Raw genomic sequence first — 12094 nt, forward strand, 5'->3', positions numbered from 1 at the left:
CTTTAGTATAATCAATTTGAATATTCCACTCTCACCTGCTTATGGGGTATACATTTCCCAGCTTATTCGATATGCAAGAGCATGCAGTTCATATGGTGATTTTGTAGAGAGACATGGCCATCTCTCTTACAAACTGTTAAATCAAGGTTACACCAGAGCAAGACTTGTTTCTACATTCAAACGCTTTTTGGCTGGTATTGCAAGCTGGTAGATAAATACAATATCTCTCTTCGACAAATGATCACTGATGGCATCGGTGACATTGGGCCTTAGTTAGTGACCACTACCTATCTGACTTACAGATTGATATATGGCGGGTTCCACATGTGGGCAGGATGCGCTTACTATTTTCGAAACACCTGACATCACTTCTTGGTCTTTTGGCCAGAGGTCCATATATCTTTCTTTCATGAATTTGACTTTGTTTGTGTACCGTCTATTACTGTCTGTTCTGTTCTGTTCCATATATCTTTCTTTCATGAATTTGACTTTGTTTGTGTACCGTCTATTACTGTCTGTTCTGTGCTGTTTTGTGTCTATGTTTACAATTATTGTCTTACAAATTTTGACCTAGTTTATTGGATCATGGATTGGTATGATTGCGAGTATTTGAATACTGGTGTAAAGGTTGAAAAATCCACACTTCAATATTTTGTTCTCACGACAGTGTGACGCAAAAATTACGTCAAAAACCGAAAGTTTCCGGATTTCCACGGTCAAGAATAGATTTTCTGTTATGTGTAAAAATGTTTGACTTAAATTTGCAATTTTTACCATGATTACTATCTATTGTTTTTAACAAGGGACGTATTGTGCCGTCATTAACTTTGCATTAGTAACTGTACCGCCCAACTTCCGATATTGTAAGCTGAAAACCAGCGTTACTTCTAAAAACGGGTAAATTTTGCACATAGTTATTGACACAGAGGGCGCCTTTCTAAGATTCAATCCCAGCATTCTTTGCGAATGTTCTCGTTCATATGCACGACAGTTTTCTCTCTTCTTTTAATTTTTAGGCGTGATAAGAAATTTTGTATCAGCAACAGGGTGGATAATAATAATTACTCGCTAATAAAAAAAGATATATTTTATTAATGGCATGTTATAAAATAATAGAGAGCACGTTTCGAATTTGTTTATTTACGAGCACTCAAAAAAACATGGCGGCGCCCACGAAAGAAGGTTACACTTTTGGTAAATCGCATAGTATATTATGGATACGCGCATGCGTAGTCAGTAAGCCGCTGGCGCGACTATTAAGTCTCAGACAGTGGCTAGCATCATCCACTTTCACAAAACAGGCTGGCTTTCAGTAGTTATGTGACATCAATACAAGGTAGCGAGGGCAAGATCACGAATTGTTGCCAGGTAAAATCCATGTTAAACGACAATTAAGACGTCCGTGCTGACTGTAGGCCTATTTAATGAGAAATACTATCCATGTTGTTTATCTACAACTAATTACATCGAACAAAAACTTATGTGTCCGAACCTCTGCATATGAACTCTTGAGAGCGTAGAACGGATAAGTCACATGCAGAGTGTTTCCGTGGTCAGCGGCTTCGTTATCTGATCGTTATACAAAGCATTGCTTTGCTAGTAGTGCCGATTTACAGGGTCAGAAACCAACGCACCACAATTTATTATTATTATTAGTTTATTTCGGACAACATTCGTCCATATAAATTACTCAAAGGAAATACAGATACTGTGATACAAAAAAATGGTGTTGGATATACTATCCATATATAAATTCATTCACTAACCATGAAAGATCGACTTTCTCCACAGGTTACGCAAGTCAGAACTGTAAAACAGTACATCATTAACCATTCTTACAATTGTACTTTCAATTTAAGATATTCTTTTCATCAGACTATACATTCCTTTCGTAAAAGAGCATCAAAACTATCATTCCTATTAGAAACAAACATAGAGCTTGCACTACTGCGTCTCTCATAGCCAAGAAAAATGCTAGCTCATTATTGTAACCAACTTTCACTTTTTCAAGACACCAGCAGTATAATTAACCAACAGATTACCACCATATAATTTGTAACAATATGCTTTGAAAAGATTATGACAGAACCCCATGGCCGGTGAGTGCAAGCGCGCCCTACTAGCGGTATTTGCACGAGTGCTGCGGTGTATTCGGCGGCAGTCCTTTCACGAGCGAAGCGAGTGAAAGGACACCCAATACACCGCAGCACGAGTGCAAATAGCGCAGGTACGGCGCGCTTGCACTCACAGGGCATGGGGTTCTGTTATTATTTATTACATAGTTCTATCTTTTATTTGAATCATTTATCGAGAGAATCGACGATTAGTCGTGCGTACTACTTGTCTGTCAAAGCTTCGGGCGACCCTGCGGAGTTATATGACATTGAGATCACTCTAATTAGGCATCGAATCAGCTTTCACTTTTCATTGGTCAACGCCGCCACACCCTCTATTTTGATTGGCTAAACTATTGTTTACTTGTTTATCAAGGATGACGTAAGAGGAACGTCGGAGGGCTCGAACTCTGCTTGCGATCGCTCACACATACGTAGCAACATGCCATAGATAGCCAAACGAAGAGAACTTTGAACATGGAACGCTTTTGATTTTTTCACATTTTGAGCTTGAAATTCTTCTAAATGATCGATACAAATAACAGTTTGAAGATTTTTACGGGAAATTTAAGAGTAAGATACGGCAAACGTAACTTGTCGAACGATCAAATTTCAGTGTTCACCGTGGCACACAACGCGCTCACTGTTATCAATAGCATGCAGGACACACAAGCACAAAGTAAACTGCATGCAAAAGTGATTTCTATTGTAAACAGGGAATGTCCGGCGAGAAAACTTCAGGCAAAAACGTCTCTAAAAATGTTAACTGTTTAAATGGCTCCACTGCGCCCGCAGTTACGTGTGTTTCGATGTATGATGGCCGCCGTCGTACGGTGGCCACCGTATGTCCATGGAGCTACGGACGTCGCCCGTTGTCAATGCTTTTGCTTCGCTGACAAACTAACTGCTCTTCCGGATAATAAAAATCATCCTCACACTATGATAAGTACATGCAATTTTCTTTGTCGTAGTTTGTAATCGGTAATGCCATGCATTTTACAACAACGAGCATCGAACCAAAGTGAAATGAAATCTTGTAGACGACATTTTTTGTGTTTACAAACAAAAATAGTTCCGGGTCAAAATTGGTAAATACTCATTAACATAAAGAAATGGCATAATGTTTTTGGTATTGCACTGCAGTGCAAATACCGGTAGTACGCGCGCGCTTCGATGCAAGTAAACTGTGGTACATATGTAATAATACACTTTACATTCAAAGAACATAATGAAAATTTTCTCAAGAGCATATTTGCAGATACATATAATGCTCTCTTTTTACGCTCAATGTCTTCATTATCACTAAACTGGTCCGTCACCAAATACCCAAGATGCTTTTTCTTTGCTAAAATATAATTTTCATACCATTAAGATAAACAGATGGAGTGTATACAATCTGAGTGCGTTTTGAAATGACACACATGCATTGTGTTTTCTTCGTATTAAAAGTTTCTAATGTCATGCAGGTCGCCATAGTGGCTACATATGTCAACCAGCTTTTGAGTTCCCTTGACAGAAGGGCTGATCAAACAGATATCATCAGCGTACATTAAGTGATTTATGAAAACACCACCTATGTTACATCCCACTTTTGAATTAACTAGTCTTGTACTCAGATGATCAACATAGACATTGAAAAGCTTCGGAGATAAAACTCCTCCCTGCTTAACACCATTGACTACTGTAAAACTGTCAGATAGGCAATTGGCCCAAAGAATGAAAATATTCTGAGTTCTGTACCAGATAAGGAGAAACCTTAAGAAAAGAATTGGTACATTTCTAGAGATCAGCTTTTTAAAGAGTGTCCAGTGATTAACTCGAACATTGTCATGAAAAGACGAAAGCCAGAGCACACTCAGTTCAAATACTTCAGTACAAGGTAATGTCGTTGCAGTGGCGGGTAAATTCTAATCAACCATGTTATACCACTTTGTCTGCATGAAATTTAAATAACTCCCTTCTGTTTTGATATAATATACATACCTCATACTCGGCTTTATGTTCAATGAGAGTCCAGATATGAGAGTTTTAATTAACTGACTTAAAATATCACCCGAAACTTAATTATTTCGTGTTGGCTTCCAATACGTTCACGGAAACCTTTGTCGATTTTACATTTTCGAGACGTACCGGTAATTAAAATTTTCGTCGCATGCAAAGGCTTCAAATACAATGGAACATTCCATTAAAGCTTAAGGCTTTCATACTTTACTCATGTGTGTCAAGCCGCTAACCTGCTCCCATCAATATTATAATATTGCATACTAGATATCTCGACGATACAAATGATCAGTTTTGATTGGACCAACATTTTTGACGCTGTTAGTATTCTAAGTTTGATTGGTTGTGAGATGGTATCCATAAATAAGAATTTGAACGATTCGAGCGGTTGAGGGCGTCCGTTGATACCCTTCGCGGGCATTGATGTGGTTTCAAACCCCCATGACAACCAGATATGAACTGAAAATGCTCCCGTTTTTATGTATATATTGCGGTTGTCTGTCCATTGAATCTATTGCCACAAGTTTGCAACTTCATTGAAACTGACGATGAATAATATTCACCGCAGATTAATTCAAAAGGTCATGAAGTATACAAATATGTAATTAGCTGAAATAAAAATCTAAATTTCTTGACTTCTGTCATTGTATCACCACTTTACATAACAAGTGTAATTGCCTTTGGTCAAGTCCTTCAAGCTATATACGCCAAACTGTGAAAGCTCATTAGATATGCAAATTATAAACTAGCTGACATGACAATGCAAAATGTCTTTCACAAATACAATCTAATTGTCTCATCTATATACATAGTAAGTTTCATAAACTTTTGTTCAGTCCTTCCGTTCTATGTCCCTAATTTGGAAAGTTGTTAGTTTAATATGGAAATTAGTAAATAGCGAGTGTTAAAATGCTGAACGATTTTCATTAATATTATATCACAGTATTTCCAATGTATATAGCATGTTTTGTCAACTTTGATCAAGCCTATTCAGATATATCCCTAATTATGAAAGTTAATCAAATATACAAATGATTTATTAGTTTATCAAAAATTGCAAACACAACTTTAATACATGAACATTATCTCACAGTATCTCACATGTACATAACAAGTTTCGAAACAAATCTTTCATATCTTTTCACCCAATGTAAATCATATCGATAAATCACTTTATATCTAAACGGGACAGAAGACAAATTTTTCATAAACAAGCTTCTATAAAATGGAAGAGCTGTTCCAATAACTGACGATCATAAACAGGTTTTGCTTTTGAGAACTATAATGCTGTCTTTCAAAGTGAGGTGATTAGAAATGACAGCAACAGTTGACTGTCATAGGGGTACTAAATAAACAGAAAATGAGTTTCAGACCAATTACAACCATTTGCAGTAATAGAGCGCGAAGCCACTGCAGTGAACTGGAATAAAACTGCTTGTACTAATTAGTTTCAGCTGTAGCCGTGGCCACTTTGGTGTTTAACAAGGCAACTTGATAAAGACCAAAAAGTCTGCTTGTACAAAGGCAAAACTAGCTCTGTCTGAGGCTCGAGTTGTAAATGACAGTTTACGATTGGCACCCTGTGTTCAAGATTAAGATACAATGTAACATTACCATGCACTGGTCCATGTACAAATCTTTTTTATTTCAACTTCCCCAGACAAACTGTCTGCATGGGACATACAATGTTGTCGACTTTGCCAGCTGGCTACAGCTGAAACTAATTAGTGTGAGCAGTTTTATTGCAGTTCACTGCAGTGGCTTCGCGCTCTATTACTGAAAAGGGTAGTAATGCATTAAAAGATTTAACCGTTTTAAATTGACTTTTTGTAGTTTGTACGGGAGATTCATATGCATAATACATTGATATCTTTTGATTACATTTGAATATCATATTTGTTACACATCTGAGAATCACCTTATTCTAATGGATTTAATTTATGTCAGTTACCAAACATATCAACAAATGCATTAAGGGAAACAAACACGTTGTTCAGCCACTGTTGAGGGCTCGCTATCGATATGGTAACCTTATAGGAGCCGAAGATGGTCCAGTACCTTTGAGCAAGGCATTTTACACCTAGTTGCTCCATCAAGTAGCGGTTGATGGGTATCTCATCCTGCAAATTGATTTTTCGCCTATAGGATAATGACCTTCATAAAATAAAAGCTTCTGGAAAAATCAGATTTTCCCTTCAAGTTTGAGAGACAGATTTCTAATGAGAATGTACATTTAATTGTTACAGTGCATGCATTGACGATATCACTATGGCAAGGTAGGGGCATGTTAAGGTATAGCGCCCATCAAATACTTTACCCGTCTCAACCTATGGAACGTAAAGAGTTACGAAACTAAAAGACGTACCAATCCATACTGTTGCCCTCTAGTTGGCATTTCACACGTGTCGTTGTAAAATGGAGGCCAATCAATGACGTCATCAACCGCTATTTTAATGGAACACGTTGACTGCAATGTTTTCTACGTATAAAAACAAGACAATTGTACTAAAGTTGTCAACACTACTGAATGAAACAAAGTTTGAACCACGAATTTATACACATTGAGAGTTGAGTAGAGTTCAAGATTTTTACATTAAATCTATGAAAATGTTTTATGCACTGAATATTTTTAATGTGATTGTGAAAGTTACATGTACTTTTAAATTTGTAATATTAAGCCTTGTCTAATTTTTTAAAGATGAAAATAAGTAAAGTATCTTACCAGGTCATTTGGTAAGGTAATTCCTAAAGTGTATTCGGGGTCTATATCGTAATCTAGATAACCATTGACTGAAATATCACCGGTAATTGCATCCACTTTGAATCGATCATTCTGACGACAACAAAGCGACAAAAACAACAGCAGAATCATTCCCATATTTTGAATATGAACACTGTGGTCGAGTGTGGGTGTCTTCTAAATAACCGCGGAATATGGTCAGTCGGGACTCTTTGCATTTTATTCCGCACAGTTGCAAGGGAATAACTCTAGTTATTTTGAAATACGTATTATGTTTTTTTTCTTGCCAGTCAGGTGTACATTCATAAACATAGTGGCAAGAAATTTGCATATACACCATCAGAGATATGAACTATCAGCAATGGAAAAAATAGTCACTTGTATACTTCAACGTAAGAGAAACTAGAGTATCCTTTGACATCTAACCTTGTTGCCGCCAATTATTCTTACGCCCTCATAGCCAGATTGTGAAGAAATCGTTCCCATCGTTTCGGTCATAGAGGAGGAAGCGTTACTAGATGTGTCATCCTATTTAAATATAGTCAATAATAGAATAAAGAATTAACATATTTAGGTAGAACACGCCGTGAAAGTCAAAGACCTAAACTTTTGCTCAAACTTTCCTTGTTGAAACATTCAACCACTAAATTAATAAAAACCAGGGGTTACCATGAAAAATTTGGTACTGGAGAAACAAATTCCCAAAAAATTACCGATATTTGAAATATTGGGAAAAAACTAAGACGCTGAAAGTTTTTCTTATCCCAATTGGTTAAAATGAGCCCTAAGACGTAATGGTTAGAATAGAATTATAAAAATTTGAGAGTCCGAATATCTGTCCCGAGGTATGCAGGCTAACAGTTTGTCAATGCATATAAACTACAGACCATTTTTCAGAGATCATCAGAAATTGTTTTTTTAGAAACATTTCTCAGATCAGATATCTCCATTTCCAAGCCTGTTTGAGTAAGAAATATCATTTCATCTTGTAAAGTGGGCTATTTAACAAACGTACATAAGTGGGATACCTAATGGGAAACTGGTCTGAGATGTTTTTGTGTCATGTACAACAAATTGCATCTACATTCAGCTAGTTTGTCAGGTCATGGTCTCAGCGATATGAAAGCAATTCATCACGTGGATTACTTAGGCAACACCTCCAATTTATAGAGCATGAGTTACATATGCCGTTTGCGCTTAAGATAGTATGCGCCTCGAAATTAAGGACTTCAGCTTGCCTAAACTTTCCTCGAGCTTCGAGGAAACTCGAAACCATTCCCTTTCGAAATCAAAAATATAAATCAAGGTGCCACCTTGAAAATATGTACCAGAGAAATAAATTACTGGGGATAGTTACAGGCGATTAAAATTCAGTCTCTTTGGGGAAATAGAATTTTTCCATTTTCAGAAAATTATGATTAAGCCTATGAAAACTTTATTTACTCTGAGACCTTCAAATGAGCTCCACAAGGGGTAAACCGACGCACATTCTACCTTAGGTGCATCAATCACCATGATCATCAGTGAAATGTTCTGCACCACTACACTTTGTACAACGCGAGTCCCAAAATCGATAGCTTTGCATACTAGGTGGCGACAGCGTATGCGTGTTGAGAATCGCGAGTTCCAATCGACAATTAACGTGGTAGTACTGAAGTGATCAGATAAGCCATGAATCTTACCCAGTTTGTAGTATTTGCAGCTTTGTCATTAACCAGTAGCTGATGATGACGACCAGTCGTTGATGTAGACCCGTTGGCAATGATTGTCTCGCCGTTTCGCTGTCGCAAGGTGAAAATGACTTTCCCGATTGGAGTGTCCTGGAATCATATTGAATATTAAGTATACTGCAATATGCACTCATGCGTCCTCAGGGTATTGCGGGCATTATTCGTCTAAAAGTTATGAATACAATCAATAAATGTCATGTATTAATCTTTTTTCCATCATACAAGCCTTTTCTATGTCGCGTAATTACTTTACCCTTGCTATCTCTGTATATTATTTCAACGAAAACAGTTTATATCTCTTAAAGATACACGGTCACCGTAAATTTGCATATTCCATATATGGTAAAGGGATGGGGCTTAGCGTTATACCCCGTAACACCTGTAGCAGTCAGTCCTCCATATTTGATACGTCAAAGAGCATTCTAGTGATCTACGGGGCTAAGTATGCCATGGCTCGTCGTGTGGAGGCGCCCTTTTTTAAAAAGCGGCCACTCCCGTAAAATCTGTAATTGGCTATGAAAAAACAGGTGACCGAATACCTTTCATTACCCTCCCTGATCCCCTTCATTAATTTGTTCTGCCAAGCACCAACGTGGGGGTTTATCGCCCTGATCAAACAACTCGTTAGCAGCTCGTAGCGGAAAAGATGGATTTAATAAAAGTTTAATACATGACATTTATTGATCATATTCATAACTTTTAGACGAATAATGCCTGCAGTACCCTGTGGTGCGTCCATAGACTCACAACCGTTGCAACATGTCTCATATAAATAACAGATAAATTCTTAGGAAAATACGGGTAATTTAGCTGAAAACAGATCGCCTTACTCTATACATAGTTGTTTTGCACTTATGATTCCAACGTTCTGCCACTACATATACTCAGGCTTATCAAGTTTATCGCATTTACAGGCCTTCAGCCCAAATACAAATCAGAAAACAGGATGTACAAAGAATAAAAATCATGCAAAAGATACAAATCTGAAAACACACTTAAGGAACTGCTTTCCTCCTACACAAGAACTGCTTTCCTCCTACACAAAGCTTTGCACACAAATTTGCAAGTTTCAGTAAAAGATAAGACTGTTTTGTTTGTACAAGTCTTGTAAATTTAAGGAAATTTGCGTCTTTCTGAAATTCTTCCGGTAAGTATTCCCTCTGAGATCTCCGTACAGTGGACAGACAGGAACAAAATGATATTCGTCTTCTATTTCACTGGTTGTAACTAAAAGTACTACATATACTCAAGACAGGTAAAATAATTCAGCATTTTTGGCTATTGATTATCCAGGAGTGGATCTGTCACTTACTAATGTGAAAGAGTGTATGCTTTTGACGTCATTTGCTTTCTCTACTCACCTCACGAACGTGAACTTGGAATTCGTGCTGCAAAATTGCGTCATCTTCCAAACACATCCATTCTCCTCTCGTGACGCACGTGATCACTGAAGAGAGGAGTAATAAACAAATATGTTTAGTTGATGTTGAATAATAACATGACACGTAACAGGGAAGCAGGTCATATGACTGTTACATGTCGTATTTATGAAAAAGAACGAGGAAGCATATTTGGCTACATGTTTGACTTTGTGATAGTGGGTTTCGACAGTGCGTGGGAAGATAATGCTCTTTCATTATGTTTGATCCAGACATGTAAAATCGTCCTTCATTTTTTAACATTAGTAAGTCGTGATCGCATTTTTATTGCACTGCTGTCCCATAAAAGCGGTCTGGTCATATACTATGACACAAAAATCTCCGTCGTCGAGCAACAAGAGACATTTTTGCAGCACCTGTCCGATCTCCGTTACTCGCTTAGTGAGGCTGATCCGGAAGCCCAAGACAAGGCTAGGAAAGTTTAGAGATATTTCTCCGAACTTAAAACCCATGATTAAACATAACTTTTCTTCGGATGTTTTCATGGCAGGACACAAAGCTTTGCAAACAAATTTGCAAGTTTCAGTTGGAGATAAGACTGTTTTACCATGCCCTATTACAAATCAGGGTCTCAAAATTGAATGGGTATTTCCCAAAGGGACACATGCAAAAACCCGAGTTCTATGAACGACGCATGCAACAGAGAGTCCAAAAATATTAAGAAACATAAAACTGATGTGACAAAATCTTAGCCCTTCATCGCACGTTGTCTAGTGCAATGTCGGTAGCGTTTTTCGTGTGTCACTTACCTAGGTGAAGTAGTACAACAAGCACAAATCTGAGTGTGTGTTTTTCTCTCAACATTTTGGATGACAATCAGCAGCGGTGACACTAATGCAGCAGAATATATCAGTCTGACATCGGGTTCGGATTACTTTCAGATTGAATATTCCTTACATCATGCAGAGCTGTGGGGAATACCACAGGCTATTTATAGATTGTACCTGACCTACTCAGTCTAATCGGATCTGCATATGAGATTGCGATGAGAGCCAGTGCAGTATCAGAGCTAGTTATAACTAACGTGGGAAAACAAGTAGGTACAGAAATGAGTAAACAGTCATACGCTGGCATGTGCTTACCATTCTTTTCTGCTGTGGCGTCATACATGTATATTTGCTCGACTTTCTCACACTAATCAATGCCAGTTTATGTTCCTATATTGAAGTACTTTTCCAATTTATTTGAAGTATCTCTCTATAATGGCCTGCTCTCCCAATCCTCACAGATGTCTCTGCAGCGCAGCATGGTCCCTTCTGGACTGAAAGATCCGTCGCTCTAGCGCCCTCGAGCGACGGATCACGTTTATCGTTATTATAACAGTGAATCGATCTAAATATTGAGCAAAGTCCCCGACAGGATTTCTCCGACCTGTTAAAAATTGCATCATAGATTTGCAATAAGAAATATAGGTTTTCTTTCCTACCCCTCGCATCTTACAAAAATATAAGGTGACGGCCTGGAGGTCCTTTTCGGGGGTTTTTTGTTAGCCCAGACGATCTAACCATTTTTGCGGTTATTTTGTTAGCTTCTCCATAGAGTTAAAACAGGGATGGCGGCCATTTCGACTATTAAATATCAATAAGTCTTGAGTTATTTCTTTCTCTATGTACCAATATTTGCACGGTGGCCCCCGATATTTATTCTTGATTTTAGAAAGTGAGTGGTTGAAATATTTCTTGAGGAAAGTTTGAGCAAAAGTTTAAGTCTTTCACTTTCGAGGCGCATACTACCTTAAGAGGCCTTCAACATCGTAGTACTGAACAATTACAGGAAATAAGTTACTTGCATTCAGATTAAATCACGAAACTGAGTCTTTGAGTTGCGGTTCAATGCCAACCTTGTCCGTCCATGACCGAAGAAACCGTTAAGTTGTAGACTGAATATCAATGACCGGAGTGCCAACGAAAACCATAAGACAACCCTGACTGATATTCGATTGACAAACACCTGTCGTCGCCACGCAAGATTCTGCTACCAAATCCCTCAAGTACCAATAGTGGTCGTCCAGATCCCTGAAGTGATCAAACAAGCGGTGGCCCTGATTTTTATTCCTGACACCCGGGCACA

At 37.9% G+C, this 12094-nt stretch overlaps 1 protein-coding gene across 1 annotated transcript; it reads right to left on the reverse strand.

Annotated features, from left to right (window-relative positions):
* Nucleotides 1–6058: 6058 nt before the first annotated feature.
* LOC139118167 (uncharacterized) lies at nucleotides 6059–10911 on the reverse strand. Its single transcript, XM_070681461.1, has 7 exons — nucleotides 10774–10911; nucleotides 9947–10032; nucleotides 8538–8675; nucleotides 7282–7383; nucleotides 6838–6948; nucleotides 6481–6594; nucleotides 6059–6235 (listed from the first exon to the last, which is right to left on the reverse strand). Exons 1-7 carry the CDS (start codon nucleotides 10826–10828, stop codon nucleotides 6059–6061), a joined length of 783 nt encoding a protein of 260 aa, XP_070537562.1. The 5' UTR covers nucleotides 10829–10911.
* Between the last annotated feature and the right edge of the window lie 1183 nt (nucleotides 10912–12094).

This window comes from Ptychodera flava, chromosome 19 (genome assembly GCF_041260155.1).
Source record: "Ptychodera flava strain L36383 chromosome 19, AS_Pfla_20210202, whole genome shotgun sequence".
Lineage (NCBI taxonomy): Eukaryota > Metazoa > Hemichordata > Enteropneusta > Ptychoderidae > Ptychodera > Ptychodera flava.

Excerpts from the sequence above, each read along its gene's own strand:
- LOC139118167 (XM_070681461.1), bottom strand. The coding sequence starts at position 10,828 with ATGTTGAGAGAAAAACACACACTCAGATTTGTGCTTGTTGTACTACTT. Across the intron at positions 7,384-8,537 it reads CTGCAAATACTACAAACTGG|GATGACACATCTAGTAACGC; the intron begins GTAAGATTCATG and ends ATATTTAAATAG. Across the intron at positions 6,595-6,837 it reads TTACCTTACCAAATGACCTG|AAAACATTGCAGTCAACGTG; the intron begins GTAAGATACTTT and ends TTTTATACGTAG.